Source organism: Centroberyx affinis, unplaced genomic scaffold (assembly GCF_046629955.1).
Source record: "Centroberyx affinis isolate AG114_WGS23_722 - 3 ecotype Tasmania unplaced genomic scaffold, CSIRO-AGI_Caff_v1 ptg002483l_1, whole genome shotgun sequence".
NCBI lineage: Eukaryota > Metazoa > Chordata > Actinopteri > Beryciformes > Berycidae > Centroberyx > Centroberyx affinis.
In genome coordinates, this window is record NW_027280713.1 from 624202 (window position 1) to 651048 (window position 26847).

General features: G+C 41.3%; 3 protein-coding genes across 3 annotated transcripts; all 3 read right to left on the reverse strand.

The window, feature by feature from the left end:
* Positions 1–1020: 1020 nt before the first annotated feature.
* LOC139656500 (serine/threonine-protein kinase NIM1-like) lies at positions 1021–3432 on the reverse strand. The gene is made up of 3 exons (XM_071534103.1): positions 3159–3432; positions 2666–2934; positions 1021–1776 (listed from the first exon to the last, which is right to left on the reverse strand). The coding sequence occupies exons 1-3, from the start codon at positions 3430–3432 to the stop codon at positions 1021–1023; spliced, it is 1299 nt and encodes a 432-aa protein (XP_071390204.1).
* A 2969-nt stretch (positions 3433–6401) lies between these two features.
* Positions 6402–11867, reverse strand: LOC139656473 (coiled-coil domain-containing protein 152-like). The gene is made up of 8 exons (XM_071534064.1): positions 11805–11867; positions 11168–11273; positions 9923–9991; positions 9446–9510; positions 8886–9021; positions 7484–7611; positions 6898–7002; positions 6402–6530 (listed from the first exon to the last, which is right to left on the reverse strand). Exons 1-8 carry the CDS (start codon positions 11865–11867, stop codon positions 6402–6404), a joined length of 801 nt encoding a protein of 266 aa, XP_071390165.1.
* Positions 11868–12106: 239 nt separating this feature from the next.
* LOC139656472 (growth hormone receptor-like) lies at positions 12107–26198 on the reverse strand. Its single transcript, XM_071534063.1, has 9 exons — positions 26094–26198; positions 22482–22571; positions 18631–18766; positions 17793–17971; positions 17308–17483; positions 15405–15561; positions 14967–15057; positions 14432–14501; positions 12107–13893 (listed from the first exon to the last, which is right to left on the reverse strand). The coding sequence occupies exons 2-9, from the start codon at positions 22558–22560 to the stop codon at positions 12994–12996; spliced, it is 1788 nt and encodes a 595-aa protein (XP_071390164.1). The 5' UTR covers positions 22561–22571; positions 26094–26198; the 3' UTR covers positions 12107–12993.
* Positions 26199–26847: the final 649 nt, after the last annotated feature.

Genomic DNA, 26847 nt, shown 5'->3' on the forward strand with positions numbered 1-26847 from the left:
CTCCCTCCTCCAGGCGCTCATCTGCATGTGTATGGGCAGCGCACAATAGCGGGGCGCTCGGCTGTCAAATCCAGCGGTCCGCACAGAGCGCCTATTGTCTGGCCTGCAGATGTCTCCGCAGCCACGCCGCGCCATCTGCCGCTTTCTGCAGGTGGGGGTCGGGCGGGGAGGAGCTGGGGTGCAGCTTTCAGTGCCAGAGGGGCTGGGTTTGGCCGGTTTGGGCCGGTTGTAGAAAAAGGTCCTGCATATCATCTGGTGTTCTGCCAGCTGCTGTTGGGCTATTATTTACTTGCAGTCTCGCAGGCACTAGTGAAACTTTGGTAAACACACACCACAAAGAAGGGAGCGCAAGCATCAGCTCTGTTTGGGGGCAGCAGCCACCTGCTTTGCGTTTAACAATGAAATCTGCGTGATTCATCAGTTTTCTTACACTTTATTCAGTATTTCATAAGTAGTAGGAAAGTCATTTAGACACAGAATGGGTTTAAGTGAGTCTAAGCTTTTTACTGTAGAACCCATTAAGCCGTTTCCCCCTTACACCTAAAACCCTTTGTGCAAAAGGAATGAAAAGTTAAAATTAGCTGCAACTCCACACCTCAGAGCCAAGAAACATTCAATGTTGCAGGGACATATATAGACTCACTCAGGCCATTAACAAAAGTTTACAATTTACATGCAATTTATGTATCAGCTTTCAAAATAAAGCTACTTTTACTTTTGCTTACACCCCCCAAAAATGCAATTTCATGAGGCACTTTCATACAAACACCATAGGCTATTCTTGAAAACATGAAAACATGCATTAGTAGGAATACATAATAATTTATCAAAAACTACAAAGTGTGCAAAAGCATTTCTCAATAAACACAATTTTTTTTGCAAAACACATAGAAAGAAGTCAGTTTCTCCCCAGCCATAGTAAAATACAAATACCACTACTGCTAAAAAATAATGTAAGTTAAATGTTGGTATAAAATAGTCCTGTAAGAAAAAACTGATGATGCATCTCTTAATAGTCTACTATGAAAGCACACAGAACTTGGAGGTGTGTCTGAGGCCCCTGTAGGCTCGGAGCCCCTCCCTCTTGGGGTCTCGCACCATGCCTCTAACCACCGGCACAGTGTCGCAGCCCCTCCTCTTCTGGGCCCGGTGTAGGAGGATGCGGCAAACCCCGGTGACAGGGTTCCGGCTGTCCTTGGGCTGATTGTTCCGTATGTGCTCCATGGTGAATCCCAGCTCCTCCAAAGAGGCCCGGACCTCCTCCTCTTCATCCTCCAGTTCCCCACTCTCTGAGTCCAGCAGGCGGAGAGGGCTCTGCGGATCAGGAGCTTCCAGCAACCAGGGAAACTCCACGGGCAAGAGCCAGTCACAGCCCAGCATTTGGTCCACCGCGTAACGCTCCGCAGGTGCCGTCTTCAGGATGCCTTTGATGAGCCTCTGGCAGGGGCCGGGCACCCAGGGCGGGACGGTGTAGGCGCCCTCCATGATGCAGTGCCGCAGCTTGCCCATGGTTTCGGCGCGGAACGGCATGGTGCCAGTCACCATGAAGAACAGCAGGACCCCCATGGCCCACACATCCACTGGCGGTCCCATGTAGCACTCGTCCCTGAAGAGCTCCGGGGCGGCGTAGGGGGGGGAGCCGCAGAAGGTGTCCAGGGCGTCATTGCGGTTTGAGACGCGGGTGCTGAATCCAAAGTCGGCCACCTTCACACAGGCACTGCTGGTGAACAGAACATTCTCCGCCTTCAGGTCCCGGTGGATGATGTTGTTGTTGTGCTGCACACACCAAAACATGAGTTGGTTTGGTATTTCTACATAGGTAACAAATCTGAGGTTTCTCCTTGGCAATTTTTGGCAAATATGGCAGGTAAATACACAAGCAAGGTAATATTCCATAGAAACTATACACATTTGTAAACCATTGTTAATCAATAGAGTGTATTTGGATGATGGCATAAAACTAATTCCACAACCAAGAAGCCCAAATCTGAATTTGCCTGTGGTGCCACTTCACCCCTCTTCTAGCTGTGCCCCATTAAGGGCAAAGAAGAGGGCAAGGTGGATTGCCACCAAATTTGTGCATCAAGACAACTATGTGATCCAAAAGCTTTCCTGTTTTATTTGGATTAAATAAAGTTTTTCTAATGTTAAAATGGATCAATTGAACTCTTGATACAAGGAATGACAGTATATGACATCCTAGCATGAGTTTTAATATAGGCTACTTTGAATCTGTTAAAAGTTTTTTTTCTATCCACTTTTTCTCCACTGTGAACTATCAAATCAAAAGGCAAAAGGCCAAAATAATCTTTAAAAAAAAGCCTAGATTGTTGTTTTAAATGTAAAATAAAAAGAAAATAGAGTGATTAGTGAGTTCAAAGCAGGTGTTGTAAATCTGTTGGAAATTGTTAATATTTTGATTATGGTGTTTTCTAACTGTGATACCATTTCTTCTCAATTTTTAAAGTCTTGCTCATCTTATTCGCTCTCACTGTCCCTTCTTTTCCTCCTCCTCCTTTTAGTATTTTATTTTTCCTTTATGCGATTAAATGCTGCTGCTGTCTTAGCTAGGTCTCCCTTGGAAATCCTTGATTTCAACGTGACTAACCAGGATAAATAAACAGATAAAAATGCAGCTCAGAAACAGTGTTCCTACTACACTAACCAAATATTTGATGGCAAAAAGGATCTGGGCGAAGGTGATCTTGCTGTCGTTGTCAGACAGTTTGCCATCATTGCAGATCCTGGTGTGGAGGTCCCCGCCTCCTGCGTACTCCACCACCAGATAGAGACGGCAGGGCGTGTCCACCACCTCGTACAGACGGACCACGTTGGGGTGCTGCAGGCCCTCCATGCTCGAAATCTCCCTGGACAGCAGACGCTGGGCCTGTATATCCAGCCTGGTCTTATCCAGCACCTTCAGGGCCACCTTGTCTGGGAGGGAGATGGATGATATGGGATGATATGATAGATGCATGGGACATGGAGACATCACACATCAGTTGGGGAGAGTAAGACATAGTGTGGAGGGAGGGGTAGGAGAGAAAGAGGAAGGCAGAAGTGTGAGGGAGTGGTGCCTTGTTGTTAGAAAACATGTTAACTTTCCTTGTTTCAGGGAGAAGCAATGACAGAAATCTGGGACACTGGAATCTCCCTACCTCTGGTTAGGGCGTGGAAGGCCATTTTGACCCGGGAGAAGGTGCCATAGCCGATCTCGCCGCGGACCTTGTAGAAGCCCACCCTGCGGCCTATGATCAGCTCCTTGATGGTCTTCTCGTCTTTGCACATGTCTTGCGTGAGCTTCTGCAGGGGAGTGGGGCGCAGCGGGGCGTCCAGCTCGTCATCCTCGGGGCCGGCCTCGGAGCTGTCGGTCAGGCTGTAGAGGCTGTGGTGGAGCATGGTGCTCGGCACCTGGTACTGTCCTCCTGGCATCTCTACAGCAGGCTAGGAAGGGTGTCATCTTCAAAAATAATTTTGATGGGTTATTGTCAACTCTCAGTTTGGGAATAGTAAGTTTGTAGCTCATATCTTTAAAAAGTATCACTTACAGCAGTGGTTCTCAACCTTTTTGGCTCATGACCCCTTAAAATGAATCCATGCCTACTCGCGACCCCCGTCACAAGGGTTCAGAGTTAAACCAAAGAATGATTTTCCCTTTTCAGATTGTTTCATTTGATTCATTATCAGAGGAGGCATAGAGGCTGAAAGCTATGCAGTATTTCACAATAGAAAAAATGCAAAAATGAGAGAAAAATCTGAAAAAATATATAAACATGATAATAGATTTGCAAACAATAATCTCGCAACCCCCTGGGGGCCCCGACCCCCAGGTTGAGAACCACTGACTTACAGTACGGGAGGTAGAATGATTGCTCTACTGCAAATGTCATGTCAGAGTATAATCACTTTTAAAATAAGAATACTAAAAAAACTCAGGTATAAATATGCAGGAAATAACTCAAGCAGAAGTAAAAAGCAAAAAAAAAAAAAAAGTTTTGCTTGTGAGACCAGAAGCGATATTGTCATTGTCAGATACAGAGTTCACATTGCTGCAAGATGTACAGTAAAGCTGATCTGTAAGAAATGTATACTGGCTAACATATACTAATAATGTATAAAGAATTTCTTTACGTAATGAGCTATCCAGTATTTGAAATATGTGACACCTACTAATATTAGGGAACTAATTACTAATATTAGGGAACTAATTACTAATATTAGCTCTCTACACTAAAATGTTAGTGAATGCAATAATATGTTTCTTTATTAACACTGAACAATCAACATCAGGTAATTGAATGTTTCAGAATGAAACCCTTCATGACTTTACAGCATTGCAACAAATAGATGCCACAGGCTACAAATTGGAAACAATACATCTGCACTCATAACACTGCAACATTTGCAGGAAGGTGGGAGAAATTTTGCAAAATAGGATCAATAGTTCTATTCACTTAAATGACAAGTAAGATTAAAATTTTCTTACCAAGTTTACAAATTGTTGCTCTGCATCGAAACACAGCCGGAGAATCCATAATGAGCTAAAAAATCCCAGTAGGACACAGAAAAACAGATCCTCTTCAATGACATGCCACCATTTTGTGTCAATATGCTTAAATTATTTGAGAATGTAGCATCGCAGGGAACAAGAACGGTATAATCATGGTGTATCTATGCCTTTAGCTCAGTCTCCCTCTCTTCCTGCTGGAAAATACAATATTGCTGGCCAGGAACCTGAGGGACATGAGTCTGCGCTATGAGTAACTGGACAGACAGTAAGGGCTTCCATGGCCACGCCCCCTCACCCATCTCTCCATGCTCCTCTGTCTTCTAGGGATTAGGGATCAAGGTGGTGTCATGAACTCTAATCCTGGCTTTATTTAGGTCTGTCCCAATCCCTTCAAACAGCTAACACCAATGCATCAATGGGGAAGATATGAGGCCAAAAGACTCACCATACAACAACATACAACATACAGATGAATTACATTTGATGATTAAGATTCTTTGATCTGTAGGTTATGATGCATCAGGAGAACGCCTGTGCAAGTGCATGGGGCTGTTTCTGTGCGATGCAAGGTCGATCTCCTAGTTGTGCACTGAGCTCTGGTGAAGATCAGATGTTATGCAATGTTATTACCGAATGTTCCCAGAGAGATAAGCACTCTCTGTCCCCCTTAGACACAGGCAGAGCAGCACAGATAAAGGGATTACAAAGCATGAGGTCAACAATGTCAAACTGGCCCACTTCAATTCAGGTGTGCTGTCCCTGTGAGGTAGAGGTCTTGCAGAAGGACACTTGCTACAGTAGCTACAATGTAAAGTAACATGATATCCAGGCAACTATGGGAATACATATGGATCAGCTTCATTTTGTGTAATGATAGTGTTGTATGTGTAATATATAGCATCTAATTCCCCAAATATTGTTGCATAATCAATCACGGGACTGGATCGTGGTATTTAGCTCATATCAACAAAGCAGTAGTATTAAGCATGGGAGGGTTAGGTCCAGAATGACTGCTTGATCTCATTGCACTCACTACTCTCATGTTAAAAATTTTAACTTGTTCAGTGTAAAGGAATAAAAGCTTCTAAATTACTCAGGTAGAATCAAAAGTGCAGAATTTCAAAAGTACTCAGAAAAGCAGAGCTTTTCTAAAAATCTAGTCAATTGCATTAACTAAAGTAGTTGTAACTATAGCTACTTTCCGCCTTTTCTTTCCTAAACATCTACTATGGGATTTCCTGGCCTCAAATCATGGGTAGGCGTACAGTTCAGGTGTTCTACTTTTGCAAATTCTTTCTTGACTTCATGGAATGCAACAAAAAACAGGCCAACTGGTAGCTCCAATTAATTGATTTTTCCTTTGAATGGAAAGACACACAGGATTAATTCCTTGAATGGATTGGCCTTCCAGCGATCTAATTCACTACATTACCTCAACCTCTACGTCAACACCTCCCATGCAGGCGTCTGATTAGATTAAGGCCTTAGACTGGAATAATACCCATGTGTAGGGGACCTGTGCTACTATCAATGCAGCCTATCTTCTTCTTCACTGGTCACCTGTAGCAACCCATAGACTCCCTATCCACAAGCAATGATACTGCAAATCTAGTGAAGGATGACAATACTATAATTGAATAAATATTCTGTAATGGGAAGGAATTCAAATTCAAATTACAAGAGTCTGAGAATTGATCTTTTTGCTTTCACAGAATGTATTTGAAAAAAAAAAGACTGCATACTGGAAAAACTCTTTCAAAACACCTTCTTCTGCCAACTTCTGCCTTCTGGGAAACCGCTTGCCAGGAGTTCGATAAGCCCACAGAGTAGCTCACACCTTAAGTGTGGCAAAGGCATTGGCTCGTAAGGATTGCAAGCCTGTAAACGACACCTAGATCTTTCTCTTCTTAAGGCGGGTGTCAGCGAGGCCACTGGCGTGCTGGGACTCCTCCAATTCTTTGATTCTCTGACGCAGAGCCACAATCTCCTTGTTCTTCTCCTCCTGGAAGAACTGCAGCTTCTGAGGACACACATGCACAGCTAATCCAGACACACACGTTAAAGACACTGACACACACACACATACACACACACAAACACACAGACAAACACACATGCACAGCTACGGAGAGGCAATAAAAAGAAAACCTACACACAACATGCAACAATTATAAACTATAGAAAACTCTAAATTAATTAATTCATTCATTCATTCATTCTACAATAAACTATAAATTCATTCATTCATTCATGCAAGCATTCATTCATTCACAATTGTGGAGGAGGAAACTTGTGCTTTTTGTAAATGATGGCAACTGGCAATTAGTAATTTGTAGTCCATTGGAGAAAGAGAGAGAGAGAGAGAGAGAGAGAGAGAGAGAGCTCACCCTCCTGAAGACGCTCTGGGGCAGAAAGCTGGAGCCTTGCTGCTGCTGCTGGTGCTGTTGACTCCACTGTGCTGTACTCTGAACTCTGGCTAGCTTCGCACCAAACTGAGAAAACAGTAATGGACATTGTCTTTAGCATGCAGAACAAAACACCAAGAAGTCTAGTAAAGCTGTAAATGACTGCTCAGATAGATAGATAGATAGGTTGATAGGTAGATAGATAGATAGATAGATAGATAGATAGATAGATAGACAGACAGACAGACAGATACATAGATAGGTACATAGATAGGTAGATTGATAGACAGACAGACAGACAGATAGACAGAGGAACTAGCTAGTGATTTTTAGTAACAGGATCAACACTCATAATTGTCTCATCTACATAATTTCCTTTTTAAATATAGGGCCACACACAAGCTAATCGGACCACACCAGAATTCACCAACAGACTGAGATGTCACCGATAAATCGGTACAGATCTAACTTCTTGTGTTCGGGCCTTTCTTCTTAATCTTTTTGAACTAGAGGTTTGGACTGCTCCCACCACGACTCTTGAGAGTAAAGCAAAGTCATTAGTCTATACCTCCATCTGTATCTTTAGGAGTTCGCTCTGCCTCTCCCTCTCCTGGTCCCTAAGCCTCTTCTTCATCTCCTCCAGATCGAGATCCTTTCTCTCCAGCAGCCTCTTCACTTCGGCATCTTTAGCTTCCACTGCCAAGGAAAAAAACAACACCAGTTTTCTGTTCTAACGGCCTTTGGCAGGTAAAACCCCTCTGTTCTGAGGTTATTTTATGTCTCTGAATGTCTAGTAGGCTTGTAAAATGGTAAATGTGACAAATAAACTTTCGATTCCACCACTCAATGTTGCCTTTGAACCAAAAATTTGTAATTAATTTCCTGCTCTGCCAATGAGCAAGACACGTCATAAAGCAACATTCAGTATATGTAGAGGGTTAGAAAAATGTTTTTTAGTGGAGTAATGTCAACACGTCGTTATGGTCATCATGCGAGGTGCTTTGATGGGAGTGTGCAGGTGGTTTATCATGACAAACAAAAAAATTAATCTTATTGTCATAATATATTGACAAAATGGGTTTTCTGACCAGTCTGGGGTTTCTCCATGCGACTTTTCAGGAATTCTGTCCATGTTCTATAATTCTCACAACTTTCTCTCATGCATGTCGTACACAGGTGCAATACATTACTAGACACTCAATACCACAGTTATAACCATACTGTATGCCATGCTGCCTGAATGCACATACTGGGTGAATGTTCAATATGAATTTATAGAATGATAATCTGCTGTCTATTCAATGTCTTGCACTGTCCCTTCAGAACAGCATAGGGGTTCTTTTGTATGTATAACATTGTATATCACTATATGTTCTGTGAAAGTTGTCAGTGGCTCTGTCTCATTCAGAAGGTAGCATCCTACTTCCTTGATTCCTATGTAGGAACCTTCCTAATAAGGTACCTTATTTAACTGTAGTAGCCTTTATTTCTTATTGTTCACGGTCTGTGGTAGTAGCAGAGAAATAAATAGTTTGAGATAGAAAGCCTTCCTAGGCAGCGTCATGTGACTACAGATAATGTTAAACCAGCATTAAAATGTTGTTGGCTATGAAAAATATAGTTTTTATATAAAATTTATTTTTGATGTATACAGTGGATACTCCTCTACCAGTTAATTTATCAACCATCAAACTAAGCCTGATGCAGTAGTGACCTCCTATGTGTCCTACCCAAATGTACTACAATTTGAAAATTTTGACTTCCTTCCTAGAAATGCCACTTAAATAGGAAGCTTCCTTGGGTTTGAGACAGTACGTCTCCAGTGCCATGACAAGCTCCTATACATCAGTAAAATTATTCTGATTCCTTTATAGCATATATGTTATAGCATCAACACCTTTGTCTCAGTGTATCAAGTATATTTCTGAGAGGCACCCTCCTGGTGTCTGTCCTACGGCTAGGGGGCTTACACTGATTCAGGGTTTCTTTGTGGGAATCCTCCACCTCACTTCTGCACTGCTGTTTTGCAGTCTCCAGCTCCCTCTTGTGTCTCTCTTCCTCTGCTTTCATCTCAGAAACGAGCCTCTGCACCTCAACCCCTCGCTCCTGACAACACAGAGGCCACAGACCACATCGCTAAGACTAGGACTGGTTGGTACTATACAGCTTTTTGGAATTGTTATCAATTTTATGGTTTCTAAAGTCACAAAAATGTTGGATTCTTACAATAAGAATGTAGGATTTCTTCTAGTTTATGGGCATTTTTATTGAGGAAATCAACTGCATAGTAATTCTGAAGTGCAAATGCCATGTACAAATATCAACAAAAAGTAAATAATTTAATCTACGGTGTGATGAAATGTACTTTAATTCAACAAAAAATTATATTTAAAAATGCACATTGTTTTACAACCAGTATCATATCAGTCTGATGCATTCAACTGATTACTAGATAAAATGAATTCAGTTTTAGCGATAAGTAAGATGTCCGAAAAATTATTTAAGTGTTTACTCCTGCGTCAGTCCTCACCTCTGCTGTTCTCTCATTCTGTTGTTTCAGCTCTGCCACATCGTTCTTCAACTTCTCATTCTCCACTACAATATAAACAATCTTAGAGTCGTCACAAGATAAAAACGAGGCTAATAAAAACCCTAACACAAAATCTTCCTCTGTAATTTTATGTAGCCTAACATTGGTGTTTTTAGTTTTGGTCCCAGTTATGATTCTAGCACTGAAAAACGTTATTAGGATATGATTCATAATAAAAAACATTAATCATTGGGATTACATGTGTTTGTTTAAGGCCACAATCTGTTGTAATTTTAAATTCACATCTTCTCTAACAGTGGTTGTACCTTTCTCACTGTGGTGTTACACCACTACAAAATTTATACAGAGGAAACACTCCTTACATATTCTTACTTCCTCAAAAATCAAAGGATTTGTTATTCTGCTTCCAGGTCGTTATTAAAAGTCTAACCTGACACTGTGTGACAGACAACTTACCTCTGAGGTTACACTGCTCCTGGAGAGTCTGCTGGAGTCTGTTCACTGTGACTAGCATGCTGTCTCTCTCTGCAACATAGAGGTTGGTCAGATAGTATCTGCAACTTTTAATGGTTTGTTTGAGTTACCTTACGTGCCAGTTATGTGCAGTTTGCCACATAAAACAATACAGAGAGTGTCAAAAAGTTCACACAGTCACCAGAAAGCATTTTTAATTGTATAGCCTAGCATGTTTTTCTGTGGTTGACAAATTACCTGACACCATCTGAATGTGGTAAACCCCACCCATCCGGTACTCCATGCAAATTGATACAAACTCTTAAGAATTATTATTAAATATTTGACAGTAGGTCTGAGACAATCCAATCATCATCATCTCATCATCGTTGTTACTATGAATTCCACCTGACCTTTAATTTTGACCAAGTAACGGACAAAATCAGGTGCCAGGTGGATACAAAGCATTTTTAATTTTAATACTTCTGATGAACTTGGTTTATCCTCTATTTAAAAGTAGGGTGGGAAGTGAACTGTAGTCACCAGCAGTCATCACTAAACACTAAGATATGGCCAAGTCTCCACTCCTAATATCTACTAATTACCACCATAACTTTCAAACCCACTTGGATCAACTAAATTGAGGCAATTAGGCCTACTGATCACTGATAAAATATCATTATTAGGCCAATGTGATGGATTATTAGATACAGGTCACCAAGCTAGAGGGGACATTGTTCATGAGTGCTCCCCTGATGTGATTATTTTGGCTTCCAAATAGATTTCTGGGTATTTTTGGTTGATATTTGCTGTCCATTTCAATTACATTAAACTGCAAGATCAAATATGGATCCACATCGGCCAAAGTAATGCAAGTGCCACACCTGGCCATTCCCAGTTGATGCCCATGCACCAGCAAAATGCATAATTTTGCTGAAGCTGGTAAGATTGCATTTTCTATCAGCTGCTCTGGTCTGGCAGGGAAACCGTCATCGTTTGGAGGCCCTATTCTGTAAAAGTAGTTAAGATGACTGGTAAATGTTTAAAAATTTAGGATTTAATTTCCTGATCTGGAAACATAATGGAGTGTATGACAATGACGCTGTCATGAAAAGTGTAATTTGACAAAATTACCAGCAGAGGGAGACATACACCATAAACGAACTGCTTATAGGACCATCAAATTTAGAAAAACTATAGATATAAAATGAAACACATGGTTTAAGAATAATTAATCAAGAAACTCACCCTCAATCAAACTTTTCTCTTTGGTCAAATAAAATTTCAAGACTCTGTTGGCATCCTCCAGCATGATCTCCAAAATGCTGTTCTTGCCATTCATTTCTGTAATTTTCTGTTTGGCAAGAATAAAGGAATAGGACAGTAGGCTATAATTCTAATACAGTATAAGTAGAAAATACATTTCCTGGAGAAAATGTGTGGATAGCTGTACTGGTTAAGATGTAGTAGCCTAGTAGAAGCAATAGTAGTAGTAGTAGTAGTAGCAGCAGTAATAGTAACATTAGTAGAAATAGTAGGCCTACCAGTTGTACAAACACTGTAGTAGTAGTGGTAATAGCCTATAGTCGAAATAACATAAAGTATGGAAGACTAGATAGAGTCCAAAGTTTGCGAGACGATAGCAAAGAAAAGCTAAGGTTAACGTACAAAGGTGCATTTAGGAAAGATAGGACAGTAGGCTATACTTATAATATAGTAAATTAACTGTATAATTCTAATGTGACTGGCAACTCTTAATCCTTATCCTCTTGACTCTTATCCTTTCGTTTAAAAAAGTGCTTGTCGTATTTGAATAGTAGGTGACAGCTAATGAACTAAACACTGCAGACAAACATTGCCATGTTCTTAGCTGTCACTTAGCTACCTGTTCCAGTAGAGTGAAATTTTCCATTAGCTTGTCAAGATTAACACAGGTTAACCTTATCATCTCTGGTCTTCCTTGGTCTGGGAAAGAGCAAATAACTAGCGTAATATACTCAGAAAAAACGATATTGTTTCAGTTTCACTAAACGCTGTCCTAGCTAAATTTTGCTAGCAAACGAGTTGAACTGTTGAAGAGGTAATTTGAATTTCTGTTGCACGCGCCCTCTAACTGAAAAAACTGGAAAAAAAAAAAAGAATCATGGCGGTGCTGAGGAAAGACAAAGAGAAAGTATGAAAGTTGTTTATTTGTGACTAACAATTTTGAACAATTGAAATACAATGACTGTACAAATTCAACAATAACCACTTGCCCCCGAGTTGTAGTTTTATTTACTTTTTACTCTTATGCTACAGTTTATCTTCTTACATTCCCCACATGCTTTGTTTTACTTTGCAGAAATACTTAGGCATTGGCAACCACAGGATATAAAAGACCTTCAATAGGGCTGAGCATTGAAAAGCAATACCCATTGGTACAGTAACAATTCTGTTGTATCAGTATTGACTTTATAGCATCAAAGGGAATGGAAAGATGATGAAAAACTTTGATATGTTGGAATCTTACAAAGAGAACTCATCTCTTTGTAATCACTTTTGTGTACAGGCATTTTCATAGATGATATCAATTACACATGACCTGATTTTATTAATAAGAAAAAAAGTATTTGACATGTACAAATGTTACACAAAGTACTTTACCGTATAATTAAATGTACTCCCACTTAACAAAGACATATCTAAAAAGTAGTGTTTTAGAGCTGGTTTTCAATTTAACATAGGGCAATACCTAGCCCTAACAATACCTGTCATTATTTCACTTTGAACATTTCCCTTGGCACAACCTCAATAAAACACACCCTCATATGCTCTTCTTCGCTCATACAAACTTCCAGCCTAGACTTAGCAGTCCCGTTAGAGGGTGTGGCGGATAGACTTAGCAGTCCCGTTGGTGGAGGTTAGAGGAGGTAGAGGCGACGGCAGGACAGGCACAGATAGTCCTCCACTATTTTAGGAGGGCTGACATTCAACACTCAACGTTGGGACACTTCACAGTTGCTCTCAAAGACTGTTCCCAAGCCTATCTCTGCCTTTGATTGAATAATCCCAGCTATCCACAGTTCACCGTTGATCTATGGTGTGATATCTCCCAAAAGGTCAGGGGTCAGGTAACCCTCTGGTGTGGGCATGGCCTTCGGCAGTATTAGTTGGGGAGCGGGTGTCGGGTTTGATGTCAGTAGGAGGCTGTTCTGCCTGTCCACACCCTCTACCACGGTGTACACAGCAGCAGGGGGAAGTGGGGACATGGGGGCCATATCTGATTCAAGATACGGCCTCTGGTACTCTCCAAAGGCTTGGGTTGGCACAGAACTCAAGTCTTCTCTCTGGCAGGGTTCACTGCTCTCCCCTGTGGACAATCTTGGACTCATCTTCCCTGCGTCCAGCTCTGAGGTGTAACCTCCATGATCTGCATTCACTACCAGTAGCTGAAAGTCTTTCTTTGAGTTTTCTTTCTCCTTTCCCATTGTACTTTCTTCCTCTGTATCTTTCCTAGTGGTCTTCTCCACCTGAGTCTGTTCCTCAGGTGTCAGCAGCACCTCTCCAGACGGCCTCACCTCGCTCACCTGGGTGTACAGGTCCTCCCTGCCAGGAACCACAAAGGCGGACTCCCCAGCGGTGGGGCTGTGGACGGGGGAGCTGGGCTCTGAGGCGACTGGGCCCGAGGGTTCCTGGCTGGGGCTGTGGTTTGGGAGGAGCGGGTGGAAAGGTGATGCCTCTGGGTCACTGGGAAGATCTGGGTCACAGCAGCTGGCACGGCCCGAGTCATCGTCTCTGAAGCCAATGGAGAGGGGAGAGCAGTTGGAGGACAGGGAGCGGTCCATGAGGCAGTCGGTGTCCAGGTCTGTCAGTCTGTCATTATGCTCCTCAATGTCCAGATCGATGAATTCCACCCAGGGGTCGTTGTTGTACAGCTCTGGCCTCAAATCAGGGTGGCCACCCAAGATAGACGTCAACTCCCCCAGCTTGCCTTTCTATAAGATAAAGGAAGTAGAGTTAATGCCCTCAAAATGATTCAAAAATGATTTAATTAGTCTGAAAATCTTATTTCTGGTGAACCAAAAGGTTTGCGCTCAGACTACTGAAGCAGAGGTGCATCATGTCTCCTGAAATGCTACATGATACGTTTTTTATGGAGTTTCTATTTTCTATCTGTTCTATTTTGAAGGATAGCTCATCTCCAAAATATATTTACTAGGCAAATACCAAGTAAATACAGAAATTTGGACTTGGCAAATACTTAGTTATTGTACAGTTATAGCTACAGTGTAACTTTACAAGTAGCTATACAACATTATACCAACATGTAGGACCCCTCGTTCTATTAAACTAGGGTGCGCATGTATGCATAAACCTTGCTTTTGATTGTAGAGAAAAAGAGAAAAATACTACATGGGCACTTAAAATCACAGATGTTTAGCTGAATAATGTTTGCTCCAGAACACCTCCAGAGGGCTCAACAGTGAACCACTCCTTCTGTACTGTCACACACAGTAATATGTAGAGGAATACCTTGAGTAGTTCGGGGTCGATTCCTCTTATTTTAGGTCCAGGCACAGGAGGCAAAAGAATAACCATCAACCTTAGAGAAGCACAGAGGGAACAGGTTTAGTTTGACATTACCAAATCATGCAAATCAGAAATTCAGAAAACATAAACTGAATAACTACTATGAAATTTTTACGATAACAGAAATCGGAAAGGGGACAGTGCTTTGAATACAACATTTATCTCTCTAGGACTCTCAAGGACTATAGTCCTTGAGAGTCATTTCAAAATGTAATTCTTTTTCAGACCTCATTGTATAAACCCTCCACAGATATATTCTTCACTGTTTTACACCTTTGAATATAGATTAATAACATCACTACTAACTGAGTCACACAGGCACTCTCTCATGGTCAAGCAATCCAGAGTGTGGTGGTGAATTAGCTGCATGATTTGTTGTAGCGTTTTCATATAAAGATCTAGAATGGTCTATATCATTTTCCATTCTTCCGAAACTATCCAGACCTGCACAGACATCCTATAAATGTAAAATACTTACTTTTGTTGCCGGGAGACCATAACCAACATTAGGATTCCCACTAAACACAAGGCAGCAAAGATGAGCAAGACTGCGACAGGGAATCTCGACACTGGGGATAAAAAAATACACACAAACACACATATAATGAACATAATGCATCATAAAAATTACAAAGTTGAAATGGCAGGGATGTGTGACATTGGCTGTGTTTACATGCACAAAGAATTACATTCCTAACCCATTCTCTTATTGTGGCATGTAAACATCTTGTAAACGCTTTTTTTCGTGTGTGTGTGGGACACCACAGGTAGACAGGAATATTCTGTTAGTTGGTTTATTCATAGCAACAGGGACATTCAACTGCAGTTAAACACCCTAACGTGAATAACTGTGATCAGAGTATGGCCAACAGCCAGGTTACTCCGTGCATGTAAATGTAGCCACTAAGTTGTTTACCTTTAGAGGGGATGTTGATGAAGATGGAGTCGCTGAATTCTCCAAAGTGTTTACAACCCAGCATCTTGCACCTCACCCGGACCTCGTGGTCCACATTAGTTTGAAGCCCATAAAGTGAACACTGTGTACTTTTCTGAAGGTCGACCTGTGGAGAACTCTGTGGAGAAAACAGAGTTCTCATATCAGTCTGGGAAAGCTCTCAAGATTTAAAAGCCCAGTCCGTAATGAAACCAAAAATAAAAGAGTAGTCACTCAACACCAAATTAAAATAATAAAAATATGTTTTTATGTGTGTAAGTAATTCAGTAAGTAAACAAAACAACAAAAAAACAATAGACGTCTGTGATTGAAGTAACCTTGACAATTTTCTGCCCTAAGTAACGTTTATCTTTACCTTCACCATGATAAAGGTTTTTCTATAAACAAAAGCAATCAACTTTTAAGCTGTAGTCTTGGTGTGTCTTAAAATGAATTTTGTACTTAAACTGGCTGATGCACTGAATATAATGCATGTTTTAAATTAATTTTGTAGTATATATAGTATATAAGTATATACTAAAATTCAACATATTATGTATGCATGTGATATGACATAATGTAAAAAAAATGTCTGCAGTTGTGAATTTCTTTAAACTGGAGAGTGAAAGTAGTAAAACAGCTAATTGTAGACTACTATTTGCAATGTATTTGGAGGGGTGACAGCAGCTAATTACAATACTACTAATTTAAACAGGCACTCGAGGAAATAGTAGCAAACAGAGGATGCGCTGAGAAAATGAGATAAATTAGCCCATGACAGTGAAAAAGGTAAAAAAAACAAAAACAACAAGAGAGTATTATTATAGAATTTACTGCACTGGATGACCAGCCCGCATTGGTGGTGGAAAATGTGAGCTTTGTCTGTTTAATGGAGCGACACTGCCCTCCTGCTACTGTACAACAAAGTATGGGAACACTTTGGGACTGTTTGAAAGATGTGACCGCAATTAGTTTCAATAGACATTTGGAGTTCAGACGTCTGCTGCGTGCCACTGCTGAGTCTGACCGCGCACTGGATTGACTCCAGCGTTGAATAATAAACACTTTAATTTAGGAATGAAAATGCCTAGTCAACCATTGGTCGACCATTGGTTGATTATGAGCTTTGCTTGACAAATCTTAGTCGTGGAAACCTCTAGTCTGGACACTCGTAGTTGGGGAACAAGCGAGAGAAGGAATTTACTGTCAATCTTAAAGGATGTAAATATTATGAGAAGTGAGGTGACGTACATGAGAATCCGGTGATGGAAACAGAAATCAGATTTCAGTGTGGATGGATGCATGAGACGCATTTTAACACCAGGTGTAAACGTAATCCCGCTAAAAGATATCTGGACTCAATCCGGATACAAGACGCATGTTCTTTCATTGTTTTTTATTTTACACTGCATGGGAAATCCTGTGAGAGACAATGTATGTATCTCCTATGGCAATAACCATTTGACTCATGGTGATCCTTGATCCTGATGCTTCTGATGCCTCCAGGTTTAATTATTGTTATTTACCAGCTAACTTACTTATGAGTAGCGACTCTTTCTATTTTTGATTATTAGCACAGTATAGTTTAGTTAGTTTATAGTGCTTAAAACCAACAACTGCATTTGCACTGACAATTGCTCCTTTTTACTTTAAATAAACAATTTACCAGGTCTGAGTGGGCTTTTTTACTAGCAGGGATAACATAACCCTCCTTTTCACTATATACATAAAATCTTGCATAAAAACACAAAATTCGAAGCTGTGTAAAGACAGCTTAGGTATACTTAGTATTCTGTTCTACATGCACTGCCTATTGCCAATTCTAGCACTCCATGGTAGGAAGAAATTCAAATAAACAAACAAACAAACAAACAAACAAACCCACTTTCCACAGGTCTGAGTTGGCCTTGCGGTACTGGACCTCGTACTGCAGCGTCATCCAGCCCGTCTCCACGTCTGCAGACTGCGGTGGCTCCCAACTCACCATAATGTCAAAGTGAGTCGCAGTCAGACCCACATTCAGCAGCGTCCAGTTAAGCCCGACTGGGGGATCAGGTCGCACTGAGGAAGCCATTATTATACACTATTAGCACAGTTTCATTTTTCACAATCCACACAAACTTCAGTGTTTTTTTCAAATGACAGTACATCGGCACTGATTACATACATACACATACATTTATTGGATCCAACTAATAAAGCTTACAATAGTAATGTATAGAGATAAATAACACATTAATGTCTTCTATTAGCCACTTTGTCAAGAAGCCAACCATAGTTTAAAGGGGCTATTCTGTTCGGTTTGAGAAATTTGGGCTTCACAGCCACTGTGGTCTGTAGACCAAAAAGGTTGCATCTTGCTCTGCTCACCAATTTCTTCAACGTGGAAGAAATCCTCATCATAGAGGATGGCTTGGTCCTTTGAGCGCAGCTGGACACTATAATATGTCCAGATGGACGTGTAGTTCTCATTGAAGAAGCACTCGTCTACCCTGTCAGTGCTGTAGTGAGGACACTCACTCCACTCTTTAGGAGAGACATGGGTGGGTCTGCAAGGGTGGGAAAGACAACATGGGGTATAAAACACTGCATGCAGGAGAGGAAGGAGGTGACAAGAAGCAGTGCTTCAGTTATTTAAAATGTATTCAATATACAAATTGCAAAAAAGCCGTTTCTGGATGAGTATCGTCACAGCTGTTGATATTGAAAATGAACAAGCTATTTCCAGCAGCAGCAAACCAGCAATTTCAAGAAATCATGTGGTATTTGTTAAAATTAATATCTCACAACCAACACTGGACAGGACCTATAAGTTTTGCTTTGTCAACGGAAAGAAAGGGTGCAGGTGTGCCACATGCCCGACAACGCTTATACAAAACAATGCACACATTTGTGCTGTAAAAGCAATGCACCTGCTTAACCTTGTCCAGCAGGGGTTGCGTAAGAATGAGAACTAAAAAAAACAATGTGGGCTATGAGGGGATTTCAAAATGTCATTCATAATGTTAATAAAAAATAATTATTCATAAATGTTGTTAAATACAGACGCTCCCGCTTTCTCTTTTCTCAGTGACGGCTCTGGGGAACTAATCATTCAACTGCTGTCATCTGTGACCATAGATGTTCTTGAAAGCACTGATTGAAGACATAAAATAAAGATTTGAAAAATGTTTGTTTCTGTTACTTATGACAGCTTTGTCTCCCTCACTTTTTATTGATGTAGAACAAGCGGAGGTCGCCGGGCTCTGAGAGGTTCTGGAATGTTCCAACATTCCATCTGCAGCGGAAAGTCTCCATGTTGGTGGAGACACAGCCGGTGAGGTGGGGGCGTTTCTGGGGGAGGACTGTAGGGAGGGAGAGAGAGAGAGGGAGAGGGAGAGAGAGACAGAGAGACAGACAGACAGAAAGAGAGACACATATTTAAAAATATATATCTTATATATCTTCCCCTTTTATATTGTGATATCCTAAATGTCTGCTATGCTTATTCATGTGTTGCAACTTGTATAAATCAAAATCACTTTCAAGGTTGGATGAGCTGCACTTCGGGGAGGGAATAATGCGAGTAACCCAACTCCTGCAGCAGCGTGGCCGCAGGGCAGACAGCTGCATTTTTCCTGGAAGTCTCTTTACTCTTCCTCAAATGTAAGCCGCAGCCAGGAGGGAGTTTACTACCATGGCTTTCGTGGAAACTGTTTGTTTTATCTGTCCTCAGAAACGCTCTTGCACAGAAAATGCCATGTGGATCTGGCTTTGCTGGCTGCATGAACTCAAACCATGTGTGCACAGCACAACATTTTTTTATAACTCTCTTGCAGTGAGAAAATCACAGGTTTAAGCAATGCAATTGGGACCTGTGATAATGTATAAGTATCCCAATGCAATTTGCTCCTGCAGACAAAGGGGGAAGCTGAACAAACCTTAAATTATCATTCCTATCTTGTTTTTATGGCAGAATCTGTTAATTTATGAGCCTACTAGCTCTGTGCTCTCCCTTACATTGCAGCATGCCACCATACTCCCCCAAGCATTTTTACATTCTGTTAAGTAAACACTGCTTATTGTTCACAATTCCCATGAAGCTTCCTGATCAATTATCATCCATCTCCAGCAACACTCTGCTGATGGCAGAAGCTATCAGTTGGCCACATCAATACTTCAGAGAGGAACAACAACACAATTCCAGGTTGGCTGAGTACCAAGAAGTGTGAGGACAAGATGGCTCCTTCACAGCTGTGAGGCTGTGCTCAGAGGAGGAGAGGAATACCTCTGGCCTGCTTAGCAGCTCTCTATGTGTGTGTGTGTGTGTGTGTGTGTGTGTGTGTGTGTGTGTGTGTGTGTGTGTGTGGAGGGGGTGGGGTGGGGGGGCAAAAGGTTAAAAATAACCTGTTTACCAGATCACCGTCTCGTCCTTGGAACTGTGCTAAACTCAGGATTAAGAGCAAAATCAATCTGACACTCAGCTATGTTGAGGGGTTTTGTAGCTCAATTTATCATGACAAATCAGGGGTCAGAACATGTGTTGTGTGTGTGCGTGTGTGTGTGTGTGTGAGAGAGAGAGAGTGAGTGAGTGAGTGAGTGAGAGACAGAAAGAGAGAGAGAGAGAGAGAGAAAGAAAAAAGAGAGAGAGAAAAGCTGAGATACCAAGTGTATCATTCCCTGTCACCTCATTTTGAAACATTAAACACTGACACAATAATTTCTGGAATGCGGCTTTATGCTGTGTACATCATTTTCTATGCACAAACTGGGTAGGCCAACTGAACATTCGCAAGCTGATAAGTTTATTTTTTGTGAAAGTGCCTGTATTAAAAAGTAATTGCTGCAGTGTTTGCTTAGTGTCTGCCAAGCGGAGTTCACTTCTGGAGTAAGTAAACATGTATGCAGGAGATATCAAGGGCTTTGTGAACACAGCTGTCAGGGCCACAAAAACAAATTTCCAAGATGGAAATATCAATTTGCAATGCGTACGCATTCTCATTACAAGGCTCCTCTTTATAAGGCAAACAGCCACAACCTCACGGAGTAAACATGTTTACAGCATGTTCTTTTTCTCTGAGCGCTACAAGCCCAGTCTATTTCAGGATGAACAAAACATCCTCGTTCACTCTGTTTTGATTAGCCCAGATGCATTTCCTTTTAGCTGTAATTTCCAAGGGAGCAGGAAATGGCAGCAAGGATTATTTCCTCTAAAAGGTCTAATTGCCAGTAAATCCTACACATTATCAAGTAGAATACGGCTTGTTGCAGCCTTTTTGTTCAGGCAGCCTCTTGATGTTAATTAGTGGCTTTGATTGTTCCTGATATAAAGCATTTGCACAGTGTATGGGGGTAGCGCGTTCATTAATGTCTTCCCTGTGAGCACCGAGGGCAAACAGTTATTTACAGTCACGTGGTTTGACTCCATCAGTCTCGTGTACTCTCATCCTCTACATTTAGAAAAGCCATTTCCTTCCTTGGTCGAAGCCCAGACCACTCACATCCGTGATTTCAGCTCTGAAGCTTCACTGCCCGAACAGCAAAATTAGGTTATAAAAAAGGTAATGCATGTCGCACAGTGTAGGACAACAAGGATGACCTCTCTAGTCAAGAAACACAATCACATTTAGAGCAACATCCTTATTCCTGAGTGATATAAACCACTTGAGAATGTACGGTGGCTTGCTGTGTGGATATAGAAATTGTATAAGGATATATCTGAAAGCATTACAATTCACTGCTTTACACTCCAATCTGTGAAAGATTCAAAATGTTTGCTGTTAAGATTTCTCTTTCTGGGCGTGTAAGTTGGGAAACTTGCTCCCCATTGAACAATTCCCTACTCCAATAAACCATAGTTGGCTGAGGGGCCATCGATTCTCTGCAAACCATTTCTGTGAACAACTTGGCACAGACTTGTGGGCTCTCGCTGCCAGACTTTCGCTATAGCATGAAGAAATGCTTGTCAGAAGAGAGCAGCTTTGTTAACTCCACATATAAAAACGTGAGACAAAAACAGGATAATTTGAGTAGCAGGAGAACAGAGGCAGAGGGGACCCACCCTCAGTCTACACTATGTCACAGTGTTACGTAACAAGACAAAGCACAGGATGCTAGCATGTGACTTCATGGTCAATGCATGGACCTACTGTACGTCTGTGAATAAAACGCAGCTCATGTATGCAAATATACCATGTGCCCAATGCCACTGAGAGGCTGTTTGGTGAAAAGGGGGCCTCTAAACGACTAAACAGCTTCCCATTGTTCAGCAGGCTCTGGTGGAGCGCTGTCGCTGATCTCCAGAATTCCTGGGAAGCCACTTCACTAGAAATGTGCTGGCTGTTCTCCGTGGCTCCCTGCACACTGCTCCGCTGTTGTGCAACAGCTTTTGTGCTTGTTTGAATGCCTTGGCGGCACAGTTACTAGGTGACTATAAAAATCTGATATTATTCTAGGGTCTAGATTTTCCCGTGGCCCATAAAATGTAATGAAGGGAATAATCAGTTCCATCTGGTGTTATATAAGCTTTTTTTTTTTCTATTTTTTTATGCTTTAATAGTCCAATTGAGATTAAAAACCTGCGTCTTAAGAGAGAACTATCGCAGAAAGGCGCATCAATGACAAACATAAAAGTTGCAAACAACATACCATAACATGTAAATGTGTAAGTTATGTAATAGAAGTAATATTACATGGTACACCCAAACCTGTGCCAACTCTTCAAATCCTGCAAATGTTTGTTTTAATGTTTTAAACTCTAGGGGAGTTATAAATAAGTGATAACTCCTGCAGGCTTCCTTGTCCCTCCAGAACACCTTGGATTTTTGTTCCTTTTTTCTTCTTCATATTTTTCTTCACATCCGTTTTGTATGCATTTATGTGTGCATATAAATAAATAAACAAACCTAAAGATAAATCTAAACCAAAGCACTTGTAGATATACGCCATATTAGCATAGGCCTTGCTGTAGGAAGAGAGACTCCTTGATCTACAGATGCAAGTAAATTGAAAAGGATGTCTAGCAAATAAAGAGCCATTCAATAAAGAGCCATGCAATATATTAAACTGCGTCAAACGTACCTTGCTCAGTGGCCGGTTCCAGCGCTGAAACAGTGAAGATGTGAAGGAGGAAGAGGAGCATGGTGAGGGCGGTAGCCATGGCGTTCAAGTCTGCAGGGAACATGTGGTGAATGTTACTAACTCAGTACAGTCAACCCAGCTGAACCACACCACGCATGGCCCAGCCCACCACCACCATTAAGTAGGGAAGCTCTCTGACCACTCCTCAACCCCACTGAGAAAAAAAGTCTCACAACCTGCCACTGGGATAACTTTTCATCCTGTAGTGCTCAGGGTTCAGAGGGCATGGAACCAACATGGATAGGGTTAAAGGTTGGATAGGGGCACCCATGATAAAAATGTATACAACCGCCAAATGGCATGTGCTATGTGTAAACCCTCACCTACGAGCCCTCAGTGAATTAAAAGTAGCTTATCAATTAGGCTATTCCACACACCATGACTTTTAGCTGTGTACACTGTGTACACTTTGTAAATATTTTGCTGAATTCTTGAAATTTGAACTCTTTGGGACAAGAACCTAAGATACCCTTTTTGCCTTCTAAACCTTCTTTTTTTCCCTAAATAGCCACATTTTTCTTGTTCAAATTACTTAGCTAATTAGCCAAAATGCCATTTTGATTAACTTTTCTTAAATTAGAATCACACAGATAGAACCAGTAAACAGAAAAGAAGGCCAAGCTAAAAAAAAATGATGTGGATAATATCTACTCATGTACCATTCACCGTTCAAGTGATACTTATTCTTCAAATTTCATCAGTTGATTAATTACTTTTACATATGAGTCTGGCATTTGATTCTCCTAAGGGATTTTATTTCAAATTTTCACTGATGTCAAATGAAACTAAAACATGAATCACAGTATATCCCACTTTGCAGACAGCAAGCGGGGGTCAGAGGTCTAAAGCTGAAGCACCACGGGGGTGCTGAGCGCTGTTCGCTTTGCTCATTATTCTCTTAGTGACACTCGTGCTGTTGAGCCTGCCTGCAGAGAGCTGCGTTTCGAAATCTGACAGAGTAAACAGTTCTGTGCTGAACATGACATCCATCCCCAGCCAACAGCACTGGGCTCCTGCCAGAGCACTTGTGAAATCCATCCCTCCTCCTACATTCTGGCCCCTGTGTAAGTTCTCTTTCACAGATCCTTGTATGGAAAATCCACGGTCTCAAATAAATGGGTCAAGATAATATTCAAGCTCTTGCTGCGTGCCAGTCGCAACGCAAAGTAACTCTTGACGGTGTTTGAGATTTTCGAATTGACTGTCTCGTGTTTTTATGCATATAAGAAAAAAACAGAAGAAAGAAGTCACTAATACAGTGCTGTTAGGAGAGAGGATATGTGAGGCCAGGGAAGCAGATCAGGTGCCGCTGAGGGATCAGAAGTTTGTAACAATACCTCGTAAACAGCGATCTTTTTGACATTTCACATGGCCTGTTCAACAGTCTGCTTCTAACATCTGGAGATGAGCTTGCAGACCATGTAGGCTACATAACTTAGTGTTCATATTTTGTCCATACAGCTAGCTAAACTGCCTGCTTAGGTTGCAGTCATTATATTACCTTTGTAAGTCATTTTACCTTAAATAGGTCAACATGTCTATGCCTGCCTTTTTGAATGTTGTAATCATATAGACTAATCTTGCACTATTTCTATTCTCCTGGGCAAGACTAAAGCAGCAGTGCAAGTCCTCCCTTGACTGTTCATGTTTAATTTGTCCACAGCACTTTGTAACTTTGCCAAACATTATGATGATGATGACAACGGTTATTATTATTATTCTGTATCTCCGACACTTAGCCTAGCCATTTCTCATGACCAAAAGTGTTCCCAGTCTGAGAAGGAGGGAAAGGACTGAGAATGTTTTGTTTCCCCAGATGTTGTTCAGTTTGGGGTTGTATCCTATCACTCAACGTAAACAGAACTCACTTCTGTCTGTAGCCTCAACATTATCACCTTCTAATCTCTGTCTACCACTGTTGGTCTGCACACCAGTTGAAGCTTAACGCCTGTTTTCTCTCAGTCTGCCCCAAAGGAACAAACGTTTTCCTTTGGTTTTGGATGTCTCATGCTGATAAGACAGAGGCACAGGAGAAGTGTCTGCTGCAGACTAAACTGCCCACACAGCTGCAGATGGTACAAGTCTGTGTTAAGATAAAAGGGTGTGTGGGTGACACAAGCTCGACGTCAAGGTCACAGACTACAGTGTTAGGCTGGGATATATAGAATTTTTGTAGATTTATTTTCTTTTTTACCATGCAATCCTCATTATCAAATACCCATATTTTATTGTATTCTACGTTTTGTGACATTTATATGATTTTGTATTCATATGTTAATGCTTAGTATTGTGAACTTAATCTGGTAAAATCATCATTGAGTGTTATCTTGCTTTGTCATTTGATTCCCATAGGAGATATTATTCAGCATGTCATTGTGGTCAAATGAAATAAATCAAAAAAGTGGAATAATAAGTCATGATATATCCCAGTTTCAAATCTCAAAACTGGAGATATCACCTTATATATTCAAATTCACAACATTTACCTATATTCTTCATGGCCCAAGTAGGGCATCATGCTAATATTGCTAATATAGCTCTGTCTTGTCATTCTTACACCTACTGCAGTGTTAAGAAGCACAGAAAGTAATGGGACCACAAGGCATGAGTATGTTGTCTTTGACTGAAGTGTTGACATCTGTAAAGAGGTGATTAAACTTGTGCAAGAATCCCAGACCGGTTTTGAGCCCCAGGTCTACCAAACAAGGAAAATAAATATGTAGTCAGCCAAAGCAGCTCCCCCTCAGGACTATACTGTAGGGCAATAAGGCCTAAGGCAGGGCTTCTTCACTACACATACTTCAACTTTCTTCTCTACTCCTGTGTACTATGCAGCTCACTGGGTAGAGAATGGCACTAACACTAATACTAATACTAATACTAATTACTGCCATGGTTGAGCTACTCACGAGAAACCTCTTACTCATAGTTATGTGTAAGTGCAAAGGGAAATGACAGTACCATGGGGTGGTGGTTCGAGGTAAACATTGAGCAGGCTTACATCCTTCCTTTCCCTGGCCAGTGAAAACTAGTTTGACTGAACACACACCAGTCCACTAAATGCAGTCAAATCATTGATACAGTTTACACTATATAGTCTAGGTTAGTATTGATTACTCTGTAACGACCCTGCCACCTGCAGACTTGTCAGACTTCAGACTGTCACATACAAAGCCTATAACTGTTTATCTAGGACACACTGCATTGGCAACTTATCGCAGTTATTTCACAATATTGTTTAATTATCTATCCTACAGTGCAATACGCTGGTTTGAGAGCTTTACCGTGTTTGACACCTGGGATGGAGCCAGTTCTGACGAGAAATGTCAAAAAAATAAATAAATAAAAAGGGGGGGCTTTGCTATAACATCGGTATGCATACAGAGAGTAGGCTACAGTAGTATACAGAGAGTATCACCTCTATATAAGGCAATAAACTTTTCAAGTCACCACTGTGCATTAATTACACCAGTCACCATCCAAGACTAGCGGTGTGCAGCTGTGCAATCTGACATAAACAACATGCAGTGAAAAGCATGGAAACTCACTCACCTCTCTAGTAAATTGAAAACCCGCCTTGCTTTCCGTCCTAGAGATTGGGTGTCCTTTATAATGTGCAGCTACGACAACGACCGACGAACACACAGAGAGGAAAACATTTAAAAAAAAAAAAAAAAAAAAAAAAAAATCCCTCAGAAAGGACCGCTGACACCACCTGGGAAACTGGGTTAGCCAAAATCCATACCAGCTGCTAACGCTGTCGAAGAAAACGCTCTCTCTCTTACTCACTCCCTCTCTCCCTCTCTCTCTCTCTCTCCCTCTGAGATCCGCCAGGAAAGACACACACAGCTGTAGGATCCTGTACTGCACCCTGCGCCTCTGGGTGCTGCTGTGCTGTGCTGTGCTGTGCTGTGCCGTGCTGGGCAGACAGACAGGGAGCAGGTCGCCATCTGTCGGCCGCCTCTGGAAGGACGAGGAAACCACCTGCAGGCCTCCAGGAGGACTCAAAACAGTTCAGGACAGGTACGAATTGGCTTCAACAAGCACGCCTATAATTATAACGCCTATAATTACAAAGCCCTAAATGGTATAGCTCCTAAATACATTTTTCTGCTCACTGGCTATAAACCAATCAGATCCCTCAGATCATCAGGCATGTGTCTCCTAAATGTACCAAGAGTTAAATCTAAATCAGGTGAAGGTGCATTTAATCACTATGCTTCTGTTCTCTGGAACAAACTACCAGATGACCTGAGATCTGCTACAACTCTATCCTCTTTTAAAAGCAGTCTTAAAACATTGCTTT